Source organism: Carlito syrichta, unplaced genomic scaffold (assembly GCF_000164805.1).
Source record: "Carlito syrichta isolate Samal-C Ts95f unplaced genomic scaffold, Tarsius_syrichta-2.0.1 Scaffold143017, whole genome shotgun sequence".
NCBI lineage: Eukaryota > Metazoa > Chordata > Mammalia > Primates > Tarsiidae > Carlito > Carlito syrichta.
The window spans coordinates 203,121-221,155 of record NW_007087113.1 but is presented as its reverse complement, the minus strand read 5'-3'; the positions used below and the strand labels follow the sequence as shown (position 1 = coordinate 221,155).

At 49.8% G+C, this 18,035-nt stretch overlaps 1 protein-coding gene across 1 annotated transcript in view; it reads left to right on the top strand.

The window, feature by feature from the left end:
• Nucleotides 1–7,005: 7,005 nt before the first annotated feature.
• Nucleotides 7,006–18,035, top strand: part of CACNA1A (calcium voltage-gated channel subunit alpha1 A) — a gene marked incomplete at both ends in the record, with an annotated part of 213,447 nt that continues 202,417 nt past the window's right edge. The window contains 2 exons of the mRNA XM_021708598.1: nt 7,006–7,113; nt 8,859–8,998. Of these exons, the coding sequence (XP_021564273.1) occupies nt 7,006–7,113; nt 8,859–8,998 (248 nt within the window). The remainder of the gene's footprint in view (nt 7,114–8,858; nt 8,999–18,035) is intronic.

Genomic DNA, 18,035 nt, shown 5'->3' with positions numbered 1-18,035 from the left:
ACAGATATGAGCCACCATGCCCAGCTCATGGCCACTTTGAGAACTGATTTGCCTTGATGATCCAGATCCCAAGAGCAGGGTCCTGTTGGCAGGTGCAGCCTCCTTCTTCCCTGCCCCGAATGGCTTGGTCATGTTCACAGTCCCCTGAAGGTCCTGACCAGTCTCTTTGTGTGCAGAGCCCTATGTGTCCTCACCTGCCTGCAGGGCTGTCTGCTCTCAAGCCTCCCGAGAGCCATCTCGGAGGCAGCTCTTCCTCCCATCAGGGATACTTCTCTTCTTTCAGCTCTCGCCCCCTCTAGCCTCCTCCTCTCCAGCCTCCTCCTCTCCTCCCCCTCCTCTTCCTGTTCCTCCTCCTCCTCCTCCTTGGCGGGGCTGGCTGATTATTCCAGATCTCGCTGACACAGGTACTTTCTCCCTGAGCCAATCCGAAAGCAGCATAGTTCAGCTTGGCTAGGAGGCATTGCTCACCGCAGCTGTGAGAACCCAGGCATTCTAAATTGGGAGGCTCAGGCATGGCTCTAGGCCGGGGTGAGAAAGCCTTGCCTCCCCCAGCCCAGACTCCCCTGTGCAGCCTCTGACCAGGGCGGGGGGTGGGAAAGGCCTCTTTGCCCATGCAGATAACTCAGCACCCCCGTCTTTCATCTGGACGCCAAGTGCATCATTGACTATTCAAGGGACTTCGTGTGTCTTAACAGGCTCATGGGGACTTGGCCTGAGGCGAGGTCAGGGCAAACATGTAGGATCCAGGATCCACCCCTGGATCCACCCCTCCCCACACCCCCAACCTCCTCCCCAGCATACCCCCTACCCTGCTTCCTTGGCTCCCTCCACAGGTGTTTATTGAGCACCTGCTATATAATGGACGCCCTCCTGGGAGCAGAGGACAAAGCAATGAACAAAGGCAACAAAAATCCCTGTTGGCATGGGGGTGACAGTGAACAATATAAAGAAGGAAGATATGGAGATGCTTGACTGGGAACGGGCTGAGGAAAAATATATTAGGCAGGCAAAGGGGCTTGAAGAATGTGATCTTATTTATTTATTTTGAGTTGGGGTCTCACTCTGTCGCCCAGGCTGGAGTGCAGTGACACCATCACGGCTCACCGCAACCTCGACCTCCTAGGCTCAGGCAATCCTACTGCCTTAGCCTCCCGGGTAGCTGGGACTACAAAGCGTGTGCCACCACACTCAGCTTATTTTTGGTAGAGACGAGGTCTTGCTATGTTGTCCAGGATGGTCTTGAACTCCTGGGCTCAAGCAGTCTTCCTGCCTGGGCCTCTCAAAGTGCTGGGATGACAGGTGTGAACCACCGTGCCCAGCCAGGATGTGACATTTGAGTAGAGGCCTAAAGGTGGTGAAGTGGGGAATCTGTGTAGGTGTTGGGAAAGGTATTCCAGGAGTGTAAAGGCCCTGGGGCAGGAATGTGCCCAGTGTGTTTGGAGAATATGGAGCTGGCAGGGTGTGGCTGGAGCTGAGTGACCAAGGGGGGAGAAGGGTAGATGGGGCAGGTCAGTGACCCAGACAGGGCATGCCGCGACTTGCTGGCTGCCAGGAGAACTGGCTTTTCTCCGGAGCGAGATAGGCTCTGTGGGAAGGCTTTGAATATGTCCACATGCATGAGGCTAGAATTTTATTTCCTGCTTATTTGACTCATTCCAACATTACTCCTATTCTGATCCTATTACGATCTTGGATTTCTTCTCAGCGCCCTGCCCGAGTGGGGGCAGAGGCAGGCACCCGAGATGCTTCCGTTCTCGGGGTCAGACTGTGGAAGAGAAAGCTCCGAGAAAAAAGAGGAGCCCCTGCCTCTCTCTGGATGACTCGAAGCCGCGATTACCTGGGCTCCTCCTACCCTGAAATGGAGCTAAGGGGTGGTGTGGATTCTGACCCAGCAGTTGGATTGGGGGCCTGGGACTCTGCATTCCTAACAGGCTGCGGATGCCACTGGCCCCGGGACCACACTTGGAGTCGTGAGGGTCGAAGACCAACATTGCAGAGTCCCAGGCCTGTGCGGTGGTTCATGCCCGTCATCCCAACACTTTGGGAGGCCGAGGCGGGAGAATCGCTTGAGCCCAGGAGATCAAGACCAGCCTGGGCAACACCACAAGACCTTGTCTCTATTTTTAAAAATAGTTTTATAGAGACAAGGAGTCCCAGCTACTCGGGAGGTTGAGGTGGGAGATCACCTGAGCCCAGGAGGTCGAGGCTACAATGAGCTGTGATCGTGCCACTGCACTCCAGCCTGGACTGCAGAGTGAGACCCAGATCCCAAAAATAAAAAGTAATGTTGCTGAGTGCCCTCTGGGGCTTGTCTGTGGGCATGGAGAGAGGAGGGCCGTGCAGGACCTGTGTGAGTGGGTGGGGCAGGGAAGCCCCTTCCCCTCTGGCCCCATCCTAAGGCCTGGTGGCCCAGAGCCGCGGGTCTGAAATCCGGGCAACATGGGGCAATAGAAACCCCGATGGTGCAGCCCGCAGAGCACTGCGTGCCGCAGGCTGGCCTTCTGGGACTGTTCCCAGAACCCGGAGCAAAGGAAGTCACATTCCTGCCGCTCAGGGCAGGAAGCCAGGGGACTGGGGCGTGAGATGGCAGGAGTGAATGCTGGCAGGGAGGGGGAGCGACAAAGGCGCCCGGACACGGCGGGAGCAGACCAGGGAGGGATTGGCGTGGCTTCCCTGTGTACAAATATTGTCTCGGCTTCTTGGGGCCTTAGGGCGAGGCAGCACGGAGTATTTGTGCAACATAGCCCGGCTTTTTCCTCTCTGCTCCTGGTGCCTGTCAGCTCGGAGGCAGGAAGCCAATCTGAGCATTCATCAGCAGGGCCGGCCTCCGCTGGCTCCCCCGACTGGCCTGAGCCTCTGATGGGCTTTTCAGGGCGTCTGTGGAGCTCATCTTCTGCTGCTTTTAGCTGGAGGCAAAGCCTGAACAAAGAAAGAGAGAAAGAGGGGGATTCACCTCCCAAGGGGAGGGGAGGGGGCCAGAGCTAGGTAACATGGCACGGCCATAGCTCAAAGAGCACATGGCCACACCAGAGTCTAGTAAGACAATAGCCATTAGTCACTTTAACATGGTTAATTGTGTTATATGAATTTCACCTCGAGGCAAAAAAATACAGGAGGCTGGGCACAGGGGCTCACACCCATAAACCCAGCACTTTGGGAGGTCGATGTGGGAGGATTGCTTGAGGCCAAGAGTTTGAGACCAGCCTGGGCAACACAGCGAGACATCGCCTCTACAAAAAATCAAAAACTTATTTGGGCATGGTAATGTGTATCTGCAATCCCAGTTAGTTGGGAGGCTGAGGCGAGAAGATCGCCTGGGCCCAGGAGGTCGAGGGGGTGGTGAGTCGTGAGCTATAAGCACTCCAGCCTGGGTGACAGAGCAAGACCCCTACTCACAAAAATAAAATAAAAATATGGTGGGCCTCTGAGCAGCTAATATTTCAAGATCCGAAGGCTGGGAAGGGCAGTCCACGTGGCCAACTCTAGACACCGCAGGGACTTTCTCTCTGGCTTGCAAACCTCTCCCTGTATCCTGGGAACTCTCCTCTGGGCAGACGAGGCCTCCCAGTGTCCTCCTCCCCTCCCCCCTCCTCAGAGGATCCACAGGGCAGTGGGGAGAACTGGTCTTGTGCAGTTTACATCAGCGCAGTTTACATCACCCCTGCCCAGCCCCTTAGGCTCTGTACCAGATCCTGCAGTTTCTGAAGGAGAGGGTTAGGCGTGGAGACACCGATGCCCTCTGGAGAAAGCCATAGGATGCTGGTAATTCCTAAGCAGGATTTCCCGACCTCAGCGTGACCGGCATGTGGGTCTGGGTCACTGTAGGATGTGGAGTAGCATGCCTGGCCTCTACCCTGCAGATGCCAGTAGCATTCATTCCTCTGCAGCAATGACAACATAAGGTGGCTGCCAGACATTGCCAAGTGTCCCTCGAGGACGATGAAATCCACTGTTCTGTAGAGATTAATGAGCGTACCTTAGTGAATTTGCCCTCCTCTTCCCACTTTTTTTTTTTGAGTTGGGGTTTCATTCTGTTGCCCAGACTGGAGTGTAGTGGCACAGACACAGCTTACTGCAGCCTCAACCTCCTGGGCTCAGACGATCCTCCTGCCTCAGCCTCCTGAGTAGCTGAAACTACAGGCATGCACCACCATGTCCAGCTAATTAAAAAAAATTTTTTTTTGTAGAAACGAGGTCTCGCTATGCTGCCCAGGCTGGTCTCAAACCCCTGAGGTCAAGCAATCCTCCTGTCTCAGCCTTCCAAAGTGCTGGGATTACAGGCGTGAGTCACCAGGCCTGGCCATGGTAAACTTCTCCCCTTCTTCCCCTAACTTGCTCCTTTGGAAAATTAATTGGCTTCAGTCTCCCCTTCTGTCCTGGAATTGAGTTTGGCATTTTGGAGGCGCCATAAAACCATCCCTTCCAGGCTGGTGGGAGGGCTGAAACACAGATCAGCTCTCCAGGTGGGAAAACGTAATCTGAAACAGAAAACCCAGGAGAAAAAGTCTCCATACACCAGGCAGGTCGAGGCTGCGGTGGCCGGGAGCGGCCACTGCACTCCAGTCTGGGTGACGGTGAGACTCCAACTCCAAAAAAAAGAAACTCAAAAGAGGAGTATGGGCTGAGCTCAGCTCTCAATGACCTCTCTACTGAGACACAGGCAGAGAACGGCTTATCCTGACACCGAGGGGTGGACGTGGCCAGCTGGGTGGGGGCAGGTTTACAAAGTCAACATTTCACAGAAAGGGTGCAGACTGTGGCCAATCCATCTCCACATGGCCAAAGTGGGCCCCTCCTCCTCTGGGCTCCCATGTGGTATAGACAACCCGACCAGGGGACCGTGCATTAGCATAATGTTTTCAAGGTCCGTCCATGTTGATTCACGGATCAATACTTCATTCCTTTTTTGTGGTTGAGTAATACTCCCTTCTATGGATATACCACCCATGTTGTTGATCCATTTGTTCACAGGTGAACAACTAGGTTGTTTCTGCCTTTTGGCCGACTGATGTGAATAGTGCTGTTGTGGACATCCATGTGCGAGTATTTGAGTACCTGTTTTCCAGTTTTGGGGGGCTGGTATCTCTGAGTGGAATTCCTGTATCATATGGTCATGCTGTTTATTTATTTATTTTTTGAGTTGGAGTCTCACTCTGTTGCCCAGGCTGGAGTGCAGTGGCACATTCATGGCCACCCCAATGTCGACCTGCTGGGCTCAGGCAATCCTTTCGCCTCGGCCTTCCAAGTAGCCAGAACTACAGATGTGCGCTACCACGCCCGGCTAATTTTTTGATTTATTGTAGAGATGAAGTCTTGCCAAGTTTCCCAGGCCATTCTCGAACCCATGGGCTCAAGCAGTCCCTTCATCTCAACCTCCTAAAGTGCTGGGATTACAGGCTTGAGCGACTGCATCCAACCTGTTTAACTTTTTGAGGAGCCACCAAACCACTTTCCAATTTATATTCCCACCAGCCACGCACAAGGATTCCAGCCTCCATATCTTCACCAACCCTTTTTCTGTTTGTCTGGTTGCATAAAATTCTGTTCCTTCTAGAGGGCATGAAGCGATATCTCGTGGTGGTTTTTGTTTGCATATTCCTGGTGACTAACAAGCTGAGCATCTTTTTGTGCGCCTGCTGGCCATCTGTTTATCTTCTTTGGAGAAATATCTATTCAAGCTCTTTGCCCATTTAAAGAAATCGAATTGTTTGTCTTTTTGTTATTGGATTGTGAGTGTTCTTTATATAGTGGAATACTACATCCTTACCAGATATGTGATTTGCAAACATTTTTCCCCATTCTGTTGGTCATCTTTTCCCTGTCTTGATGTTGTCTTTTGATGATCCACAAAAGTTATTAATTTTGGTGAAGTCCAATGTATCCATTTTTTTTATTTTGTGGCTTATGCTTTTGGTGTCAAATCTGACCACCATATTTTCAGTTATTTATTTACTTACTTACTTACATTTTTTTAGTCAGGATCTCATACTGTGGCCCAGGTTGGAGTGCAGTGGCACACTCACGGCTCACTTCAGCCTCAACCTCCTGAGTTCAGACAATCCTCCCACCTCAGCCTCCCGAGTAACTGGGGCTACAGGTGCATGCCACCATGCCTGGCTAAGTTTTTGGTTATTTTATAGAGACAAGGTCTTGCTATGTTGCCCAGGCTGGTCTCAAACTCCTGGCCTCAAGCGGTCCTCCCACCTCAGCCTCCCAAAGTGCTGGGATGACAGGCATGAGCCACCGCGCCTGGCTGACCATATTGCAACCCCATCCCCCTTCCCTGATTTGCTCTCTATTAGCATTGACTATGTTAGAATTGACTATGTTACTAAATAACACAGTGCGTGTAACATATTCTATGACATAGTGTAAGTGATGTATTCCATAGCAGTATATGTGTTGTAGTTGGTAACGAGTGTATGACGTGTCTACTTAATATAATTATTGCCTTTATGCTTTTTTCCTCCCCAAGGGCAGGGATTTTTATCCATTTTGCCCCTAGCCATGTCCCTAGTGCCCAGAACAGAGCCTGGCATGCAGCAGGTTCTGATCCATACTTGTTCAATGAATGTTGGAGGTGAGATCGAGGGTGAGCCTCCACATTTCTTCCTAAAAATCACCTGCCCTGGGCTTAGAACCTGAAGGGTTTTCCACAGGTGGGAGACCTGAAGGACTCCACCTACTGATAGGGGTTAGGAGGTTCTGAAGTGCTTGAGATCTGTAAACCCAGCACTTTGGGAGGCTGAGACAGGAGGATCACTTGAGCCCAGGTGTTGAGACCAGCCTGGGCAACATAGCAAAACCTCGTCTCTACAAAAATAAAATAATGAGCTGGACAGGGTGACGTGCGCCTGTTGTCCCACCTCCTTGGGAGGCTGAGGAGGTCAAGGCTGTGGTGAGACACAATCTTGCCACTGCACTCAAGCCTGGGCCACAGAGTGAGACCTTGACTCAAAACAAACAAAAAAACATGCTGGAAAGTCTCTTCCTTAACTCCTCGCTACTCCCTTTGAATACATGATTTTAGCCACCATCATCGCAAACTGCATCGTCCTCGCGCTGGAGCAACATCTGCCTGATGACGACAAGACCCCGATGTCCGAGCGGCTGGTGAGTGGTGTCTCCTCGGCAGGTTTCTCCTCCCTTCTGCGGGACATTGCCTTGGGGGAGGGCCTCAGGGTGCAGGGTGGGCCCTCGGTCCAGGGGCCAAGAGCCTGCCTGCAGGGATCCCAGCTTTCACGAGCCCCAGTCACGACGGGGGAAGAGACAACCTCCCTTTCCACCTGTCCCCTTGCCACCTTGCATACCTGGTGTCCACCGGGAGGGGGACAGGTCACAAGTGCTCACATGGCCCATTAAAACATCCTATCCAAACAAAATCCTTGCGGAAGATGTTGACTTGGCCAGGTATGGTGGGTCACGCTTGTTATCCCAGCACTTTGGGAGGCCGAGGCAGGAGGATCGCCTGAGCCTAGGAGTTCGAGGCCAGCTTGGGCAACATAGCAAGACCTCATCTCTACAAAAAAAATTTTTAAATGAGCCAGGAATGGTGGCATATACTTGTAGTCCTGGCTACTCGGGAGACTGAGGTGAGAGGATCGCCTGAACCCTGGAGGTTGAGGCTGTGTTGAGCTGTGATCGTGCCACTGCCCTCCAGCCTGGGCAACAGAGTGAGATCCTGACTCAAAAAACACCTCAATGATGGGAAGATGTTCATGTAGGGCCCTGGTGGAACAATGTGTAGCTTAATTTCAAATATAGCCGACTATCAGCTGGGAACCGGAACGGATAGGTTCTGCATAGGGACCGGGAAGTGCGGGCGCTGGCCGCGTACCAGCCAATGCAGAAGCCTGAGCCCAATCCCATCACACCCTGACTGTGCCACAGAGAGACATCCTTGGGAGTCAGATTTGGGAGTGAGGTCAGGGCACAGGGTTCCACCTCAAACTGCAAACACCAAGCCAGCGCTTTTCCGTAGAACTCTCTGCACTCGTAGCAGTGGTCTCCATCTGTGCCGTCCAATATGGCGCCACTCGGAATGTGGCTAGTGTGACTGCAGAACTACATTTTAAATTTTATTACATTAAAATTAATTTTAATTGAAATAGCCACACGTGAGCTGCGGCTGCCGTATTAAACAACACGGATCCAAACAAACAATTCCACGTGACTCGGTGGTATGTGAGGTCGACCAAGAGGGAAGGAGGAGAAAAGTGTCTTCTCTGAGCTGCTTCACTTGTAAAAATCTTCGGTCAAGAGAATTCGGCAGCTGGGCACGGTGGTGCACGCCTGTACTCCCAGCTACTTGGAAGGCTGAGGTGGGAGGACCCTTTGAACCCAGGAGTTCAAGGCTACAATGTACTGTGTTCACGCCACTGCACTCCAGCCTGGGCAACGGAGCGAGACCTTGTCTCTAAACAATAAGGCCAGACATGGTGATTCACACCTATAATCCTAACACTTTGGGAGGCCAAGGTAGGAAGATCACTTGAGTCCAGAAGCTCAAGACCAGCCTAGGCAATATAGTGAGATCTCATCTCTACAAGAAATAAAAAAAGTGAGCCAGTCATGGTGGCTGTAGTCCTGGTTACTCGGGAGGCTGAGGCAGAAAGATCGCCTGAGCCCACAAGGTCGAGGCTGGGGTGAGCCATGATGGTGCCACTGCACTGCAGCCTGGGTATCAGAGTGAGGTTGCAACTCCAAAATAATGGAACTCCAGCAAGACGAAGTGAGGGTTGATGGGTGCAGGTGGGTCAGGGAAGTGAGAGGGAGATGGGCACTGGGCATGCTCCTTCCCTGGGCTTGCCACCCTCTGCCCAGCCCAAGACTCTGACCCTGCCTTCTCTCCCTTCCAGGATGACACTGAACCATACTTCATTGGAATTTTTTGTTTCGAGGCTGGAATTAAAATCATCGCCCTTGGGTTTGCCTTCCACAAAGGCTCTTACTTGAGGAATGGCTGGAACGTCATGGACTTCGTGGTGGTGCTAACAGGGTAGGTGGCACGTGCTGTGGTCCTCAATGCCTCTTGCCGAGGGATGGGAAGGCTGTGGTTGGTGTGGTTGGGGCTGGGCTCAGAAAGGCTGAGTCCGCATGGTCCTCCGTCGTGCATCTGCCTCCTTCCCCACCCTGCTCCCGTGCCCGTGTCTCGACTGTGTATCACAGCAGACGCTTTCTGTGACCACTAAATAAGAGCTGATGATAGCTTCCAAAGTGCCTCATGTACCTCCTCCCGTTTAATCCTCACAATGACCCAATGAATTAGGAGATATTAATATTCCCACATGGCCTCGGCAGCATCAGAGCACAGCGGAACTTGTTTAAAGTCTGGTCAGGGGTGGAGCCGGATGTGATCATGGGTCTGTATGATTCCTGGACTTAAGGTTTTGTCAGTTGCACAGGCGCGGGCCTCTCGCTGGGCTTGGGGATGTCTTGCCGTTGTTTCGAATCCATGAATGTTTGTTGGGAGCTTCTGGGCACAAGGGATTGTGGTTATGACGATGAAGAAGACCAATCTAAATGGTGTTCCGGTCACATCTTTGGGGCGTTTTCGGATCCGTAATACAATGAACCGTGGTTAAAATGTGCATATGCTTTCCTCCAAGGAACTTGCCTAAGATAACAGTCACTGCTGTAACAGAAGATCTCCAACTAGGGAATGACTCACACACAGCAGAAGTTGATTCCTCACTCACTGAAAGTCCAAAATGGAGCAGGCATGGTGGCATGTGCCTGTAATCCCAGCATTTTGGGAGATTGAGGCGGGAGGATCGGTTGAGGTTAGGAGTTCAAGACCAGCCTGGGAAACATAGTGAGATCCCAGCTCTAAAATAATAAAACAAAAATTAGCCAGGTGTGGTGGTGCATGTCTGTAGTCCCAGCTCCTTCGGAGGCTGAGGTGGGAGGATCACTTCAGCCCAGGAGGTCAAGGCTGTGGTGAGCTGTGATCATGCCACTGCACTTCAGCCTGGGTGACAGAGTGAGACCCCATCTTAAACAAAAGACAGAAAGTCCCAAGTAGTTGTACCTAGTTGGCTGGCTTGTCTCCCCCAAACAGTGATTGAGCGACTCTGGCCCCCACCATGTTGTGGTTCCTCATTCTTACCCACAGCTTCCAAGAACTTCACACTTGTCTGTATCAAACCACAGAAGAGAGGCCAGTGTGGAGGGTGATGCTGGGGAAGGTTTATGGGACTGGAAGGGACGTGTTCCATCCATAGCCCATTGGGTAGAGCCTGGTCACATGATCACACACCACTGCAAGGGAAGCTGGGAAATATCAGATCGTGCTCAGAAGGATTTGGTGAATGGTCAACCAGTGCCTGTTGGGGACTCCAGAGTCATTTGTCACATTCCAGTCTGGACATTGCCACCGGGTATTTACAGCTGGCTCCTCCCCCATCACCCTCTGCTCTCCTGTGAGCTGAGTCTGGCTCTTCAAGTCTAAGACCCCTCTTTCCTGGGACCCCTTCTTCATGGTAATGCTATATGGGATCGCAGTTCCATGCTCTGTTCCTGCTTCAGGTCTGGTCTGTCTTGGTGGATGTTATGGGTCATGGTGCCCATGCTGCATTGGCCAGGCTCTCGTGGTGCAGATTTGTTTTGGACCAACATTACTTCTCGGGAAGGAGCTATTTTGCATTGGTTTATTTCTGCAGAGGCTTTCAGGCATGAGCAGTCTGTTACAAGGAGTCTCATGGGCTTGGACATTCCCCAAGGGCCCTCTGTTGACTGCGCCTGCCATCCTGTGGCTGGGGGCCTTGGCAGATTCCAGGGACATACCATGACAATGGACACTTTTCTCTTATCCCTCTAGGAAACTCATCTGGGGAACAGTCTAGTGGCCGACTTTGTTGCTGTTTCCTATAAATGTATAAAGCCAGTGGTGTGTGCCTGTAAATCCCAGCTGCTTGGGTGGGCCGAGGCAGGAGGATCACTTGAGCCCACAAGTTCGAGACCAGCCTGGGCAACATAGCGAGACCCCCATGCAAAAATAAGTAGGCAATAATCTAACAAACGCCTGTGTACACATTCATTCATTCGGTGACTATTTAGCGAATATCTTCTGTGTGCCAGGTGCCATTCAAGGCTCCGGAAGACAGCAGTAAACTAAACAGAAAAAAAAGTTCCTGCCCTGATGGAACTGATAGTCTAGTGGTAGAAATGGACAGGAATGAATGAATGAACAAATAAAAAATCTAGTGTGTCAGATGGCGGTGAGGGCTACAGAAAAAAATAAAGCATGGAAGGGACAAGATGCATTATAAGCAGAGGGGCTGGACACCAGGGAAGGCGTCATTGGGAAGGGGACATTGTATGGAGATCTAAAGAAGGGAGTGAATAAGCTGTGAGGGTGGCCAGGGGAAGTGAGTGCCAGGCAAAGGGATCAGCATGTACAAAGGCCCTGAGACTGGACTGGATCTGGCGTTTTTGGTGAATGGTAAGGAGGCCCGTGTGGCTGGAGCAAGAGATGGGAAGAGGCGAAAGAAGTGAGGGCGGGAAGGGAAGAGAGTTACCTGCCATCAAAACAGAACCTTCCTAATCCCTACCTCCAACCCCTGCCTGACTCAGTTTGTTTTCTCCCCCATCTAGAAGTGCTTTCCTGGATTTTGTGTTTCTCATTTCCATTTGACTACCTAAGTATATTAAAAAATATGGTACCCACTTTATGCTTTTTAAAACATCTTAAATCAGAGTGAGACTGTTTTACGCTTTGACTGCATAAGTGTATAAGAAATACAGGGGTCAGGCATGGCGGCTCATGCCTGTAACCCCAGTGCTTTTGAAGGCCGAGGTGGGAGGATTGCTTGAGGCCAGGAGTTCAAGACCAGCCTTTTCAACATTGCAAGACCTCATCTCTACAAAAAAAAAATGTAAAAATTAGCTGGGTATGATGGGGCACACCTCTACTCCCAGCTACTTAGGAGGTTGAAGAGGAAGGGTCGCTTTAGGCCTGGAGTTGAAGGCTGCAGTAAGCCATAATCATGCCACTGCACTCTAGCTGGGGCAGCAGAGGAAGGCCCTGTCTCTAAATAAATACGTAAAAGTAAAAAAAGAAACATATGGTACTATCTTGCAAGCGTAACATTTCTCCAGAAACATTTTCTTCTGCAACGTGCCTTTTGCTCTCAACATGAACTTAAGCTGATTAACAAGAGTGGTTTTCATTCATTCGTTCATTGTCACAGCTGTATAGTATTCTGTGGCATGAATATACCACCATGTGTCTCTCCCCTCAGTGTGTCTCCAGCCTCAGTCTGTTTTGAAGCAAGCTGTCTCCTCTTTCTTGCGTGCGAGTCTCTCTAGGGCATGGGCCCAGAAGTGGAATTGCTGAGCTGTGAGTTAGATGCAGCTTGGGCCTCGATAGATATTGCCAAATTGCCCTGCAAAGTGGTTGTGCCAATTCATGCTCCCTGGGGACCGACTTTTGCTGGCTGGGGCTGACTTGACCTTGCTGGCAGGAAGGAGCCCTAATAAGCCCTCCCTCTTATCCATACATAAATCATCTCTATCATAGGGATCTTGAAACCCCTAGGGATGCTTAGCACATAGTGTGTCTCCACAGGTGATCTTTGTGTTGAAGGGAATGATTCAATAGTTCGGTTTTTCCACTGAGAATTTGCGTGTCCTCCCTGCTTGCAACAAAGTGGTCTTTCTTCTAGTTTCTCGACAACCGATGGAGAGAGTTCTAGATCCATTCCTTAGAGGAGAAATTCTCCTTCTAGGATGGAGTCCTAAGGTCAGAAGTTCGTTGTGTGAGTGAATGAGCCCACTGAAATTATATGCAAAGATTGCGTCTCTCTGTGTGTTTTTCTGGTCTGTGGCTTTTGTTAGATTCTCAAGGAATCTTCACCCTTTCAGTAGATTCTGTCCTCACTCTGTTCTAGATCCTGTCCTTTCTTATCCCAATCTCTTTTTTATGCATCCTGCCTGCCTTCATTTGCTTTTCTTCCTCTTATTTCTCTGGTCATCAACCATCCTTCCATATTGTCTGGTTGTTCTATCTCTTTCAAATCAGGCACGCCGCTCAAATTTCATGACTTCATATACCTAAGTGCTACTTATGCTCCTGTGGGTTTATAAGCTAGGAACAGGGACGGGGGGAGTGAAAAGTCCTGCATGAGTTGAGAGCAGTATTGAGTACCTGTAGTCCCAGCTACTCGGGAGGCTAAGGCAGGAGGATCGCTTGAACCCAGGAATTAGAGGCCACCCTGGGCAACACAGAGAGATCTAGTCTCAAACACACACACACACACACACACACACACACACACACACACACACGCACGCACACACACACACACGCACACACGTCCTGCAGACCTAGCTTTCTGCCCAATGTCAATGAGGGTGACATGCAGTAAATACTTAATTCTGTGATTCAGAGGAAAGGGCCTCAAGTGCATTAATTTGACTTTGAGACAGTGAAGACTTTAATGATCATTTTCTGATAAACCCATTGTCACATTGGTAGAGCAAACCATGGCACTCAAACATCACTCATTTTTCATGGACCACCAAGGTTGTTGCCTTCTTCCTGTATGAAGTTTGATGGAGAAGATCTTATCTGTGGCTTTCTGTTTATTCTGTGTAGCTCAGAGCCTCAGAGACATCCTAACTGTAATTTAATCAAACCCCTTTAAAGTGTATTCTGATTGTATTTGTGTTCTGATCATTAAACTGGGAATGTGTAAGAGGAAGATTTCAGGAGTTTGACTGTTTTTCTGAGATGACAGAGATTTTACAGTGATGCTCAGATATACATATAAGCATCTAAGAGACCAAATAATACAGCTATGCATGCTAAGAAGGGAGACTGAACATCACTAGGGCAGTGGTGAAGATGATTGCTTTTGTGTTCATGGGCTTAGCACTGTACCCAGATCATAGTAGGTGCTTAGTAGAGTCAATGGTTGTCAAGTTGGAACATGGTGACTCTTCTGACAATGAGTATTCTGAACATCCAAGCTGCTTTTAAGGAGAGTCAAATAGTGCAGGGATCTCTACCTCTGAACTTCAGATGAGCCACAGGGCAGGCTAGCTCGGGGTCCTGACCATTGCTGACATTTTGTGACTCTGAAAATGAAGATGCCGTTTTGGAAGCCTTTGTGAACTGGCCCAGGCTTTGGGGAGTTTCGTGGAAGATCAGAGGCAAGAAGACCCAAGGACTCAGGGACCTGCAGGGAAGGATGTTGTCTTTGGCTTTGAATTCTAGAGCCAGATGGATTCTGGTGGACCCAGCCCCTTAATTTTACTCACAAGGGAGCTTAAGACACTAGAGTCTAAGTAACACGCCCAAAGTCACAAGGAGATGGTGGCAAGGCAGGAATCTTCCAGAAAGTATGGCATGTCAAGGAGCCCGGAATCCTGGTCTGGGGATCTCTGGGAGTGGGCGACCAGATGGATGTTGCCCGGGGCTCTACCCCTGGAGCCCAGCCCCCCTTCCGCTTCTCCTGCTCCCCCAAGTAGCCTGTGGGCTCTCACACGAGAAAATGGAAAGGGAACCTCAAAGAGGAATCCCAGGTCTCCCTGTGTAAAATGACATAGTTGAAGAAACCAAGGCCGAAGAGGTCACATGTCTTGACCAGAGTCACACACCTCTCATGTTGTCTCTCTTTTTGTTGTTTTTGTTTGTTTGTTTTGTTTGTTTTTGAGTCAGGCTCTCACTCTGTCCTCCAGGCTGGAGGGCATTGGCATGTTCAAACTCACCACAGCCTTGACCTCCTGGGCTCAGGTGATCCTTCTGCCTCAGTCTCCCACGTAGATGGTACTACAGATGCACGTCACCATGTCCAGCTGATTTTTTTTTTTTTTTTGAGTCGGAGTCTCACTCATGGCCGCTGCAGCCTCAACCTGCTGGGCTCAGGTGATCCTTTTGCCTCAACTTTCCAAGTAGCTGGAACCACAGACACACACCACCAAGCCCGGCTAATTTTTTTGTAGAGATGAGGTCTCATCAAGTTGCCCAAGCTATTCTTGAACCCCTAGACTCAGGCAATCCTCTTGCTTCAGCCTCCCATAGTGCTGGGATTACAGGTGTGAGCCATCACACCTGGCAGATTTTTTTTCTTTTCTTTCTGTTTTTTTAGAGATGGGGTCTCACTATGTTGCCTAGGCTTGTCTCAAAGTCCTGGCCTCAAGTGATCCTCCTGCCTTAACCTCCCAAAGTGCTTTGGGATTACAGGCATGAGCCACCACATCTGGCCTTCCTTTTTGATTAACTGAACAAACACATGTAGTGACTCCTTAACTTCTCTTTCTTTCTTCACCTCTGGAGCGGCCACTCTGAATTGCCTGTTTATACAAACAACACTCCATAAACAACAACAAAACGTAGTCAGCACTCTAACTCACAAGACCAACAACAGCTCCTATGAATGCCAGCTGCATTTTATTTTCATGTCTCTCTGCAGTCATTTCTACCCCAGTACCAAAAGGATTCCCCGTTGTGACACAAATGCTTTTTGTTGTTCTCAATGAGAGTTGCATCATTGAGAGAACAGTGATCTTGTTATTGTGTGGAGCATTTGCTTGTCATGATATTGGCTGAACCATGTTTCACCAGGAACCACCTCATGTCCCAACAGCAGGAACTGATTTCTCTCATCTTCTCATGACTCTAACAGGACAATGATGATGATGACATTAGCGGCCATGGTTGTCTTCCTTGTCCTTTCTTGAGCATTACATTAAGACTTTAACTGGGTGTGGTGACTCACGCCTGTCATCCCAACACTTTGGGAGGCTAAAGCAGGAGAATTGCTTGAGCCTAGGAGTCCAAGACAGCGTGAGCAACATAGCAAGACCTCATCTCTACCAAATATATATATTTGTATATCAAAAAAATATATATATATATCAAAAAATTAGCCAGGCATGGTGGCACACCCCTGTAGTCCCAGCTACTCAGAAGACTGAGGCAAAAGGATCACTTGAGCCCAGCAGGCTGAGGCTGCTGTGGCTATGAGCGTGCTACTGCACTCCAGCCTGGTGACAGAGTGAGACCCCCCAACTCGAAAAAAAAGAGTTTTGTATGCATGATCCCACTGTAGCATCACAAGTCTTTTGACAGGTGAATCTGAGGCTCAGCGATATTAAGTTACCTGCAGGGGGTCCCATGGCTAGTATGGGGTATGTCAGGATCTCATCTTCTCTGCTAGGACACCGTTCAAAAACTGGAATGACACGGGGCCCAGGTTAAGTTCAGCCAGGTACCCTCATGGACATAACTCCTGTTATGAACAACAGTGGCAACACCGAGAAACCAGAACTTATGAGGTGCTTACAACATGTTATACTATATACTTGCTTGTGTGCTCACTCAATCCTTACAACCCTTTAAGTTAAATAGCATTATTTCGTTGGGTATGGTGGCTCATGCCGGTAATCCTAGCACTTTGGGAGGCTGAGGTGGGAAGATTGCTTCAGCCCAGGAGTTCAAGACCAGTCTGGGTGACATGGTGAGACCTTGTCTCTACAGAAAAAATCAGCTGGGCATGGTACTGTGTGCCTATAGTCCCAGCCACTTGGGAGGATGAGCTGGGAGAATCGTCTGAGCCCAGGGGGTTGAGGCTGTGGCTCACCACAGCCTCAGAGTGAGACCACAGTGAGCCCAGGGGAAATCATAGGCAGGAGACCCCAACTCAAAAAATGTTATCTCCCTTTTACAGATGGGGGAAAACTGGGGCTCAAAGAGGTTAAATAATTTGTCCAAAGTCACCTTCTGTCTGAGTCTGTTTTCTGTTGCTTGTAACAGAATACCTGAAACTAGTAATTTCTTTTAAAAAGAAACTGGGTTTTTCTTTTAAAAAGGAATGTATTTCTTAAGTTTTTCTGGGGAGAGTGTTCTTGCTGGTGGGGACTGAGTTGATGCTGGGCATCACATGGCTGGGGGGGAGGGAGTGTCCCTGCCAGCTCTGGTCCTTTGTTTCCTCTTGATAAAGTCCTCAATTCCACCCCTGTGATAGCCCATTCATCCATCAACCCATGAACCTATTCATTCATGAGTGGGTTAATCCATTCATGAGGTCAGAGTCCTCATGGCCCTGTCACCTCTTAAAGGCCCTGCCTCTCAATGCAGCCCCCTTGGGGATTCTATTTCCACATGAATTTTGGAGAAGCCAGATATTCAAGCCACGGCAACCGCCTCCTAAGTGATGAAGCCAGGATTTGAACTCAGGCAGATCTCAATCTAGAATCCATTTCCTTGAGTACTATTCTATTTCCCTAAGGTCAAGTTTGCCAGGAAAACAAACTTGAGAATTTGAGTAGGGTTCTCTGGGATGGGAAGTCAGGGGACTCCTCCCTTCCCTTCTCCCATTTTGGCCAGGGGAAATCATAGACAGGAGAGAGTTCAAGGAAGGGGAGGTTGGCCTAGCACAGCGGGTAAGAACTGGGCTTCAGGGCCGTAGGGCACTCTGCCTGATATGACCTTGAACATGCGAGTTAAACCCTCTGAACCTCAGTGTTACCACACGGAAGAGGGATGACTATCATAGTGTCTACCTTGTAGGGCTGTAGTTGGGCTTAGAGAGTTGTGTCACAGTTGAGCCCCTAGCCCTTTCTCAGTGAGAGTTAGTGAACAGAGGAGAATCAAATTAAAATACATTCTTGGCCAGGTGTGGTGGCTCATGTCTGGAATCCCAGCACTTGGGGAGCCCAAGGTAGGAGGTTTGCTTGAGCCCAGGAATTCAAGACCAGTCTGGGCAACATAGCAAGATCCTATTTCTACAAAAGTTTTTTTTTTTTAGTTTAACCAGGTATTGTGGCACATGCCTGCAGTCCCAGTTACTCAGGAGGCTGAGGTGGGAGACTCACCTGAACCCAGGAGGTCAAGGCTGTGGTGAGCCATGACCCTGCCACTGCACTCCAGCCTGGGCAACAGAATGAGACTCTGACTCAAATGAAAATTTTAAAAAAACATTCTTTTGGGAGCATGTAGTAGACACTCCAAACCCCCCCCCACACACACACACCTTATTTATTTATTTTTTTTGAGTTGGAGTCTCACTCTGTCGCCCAGACTGGAGTGC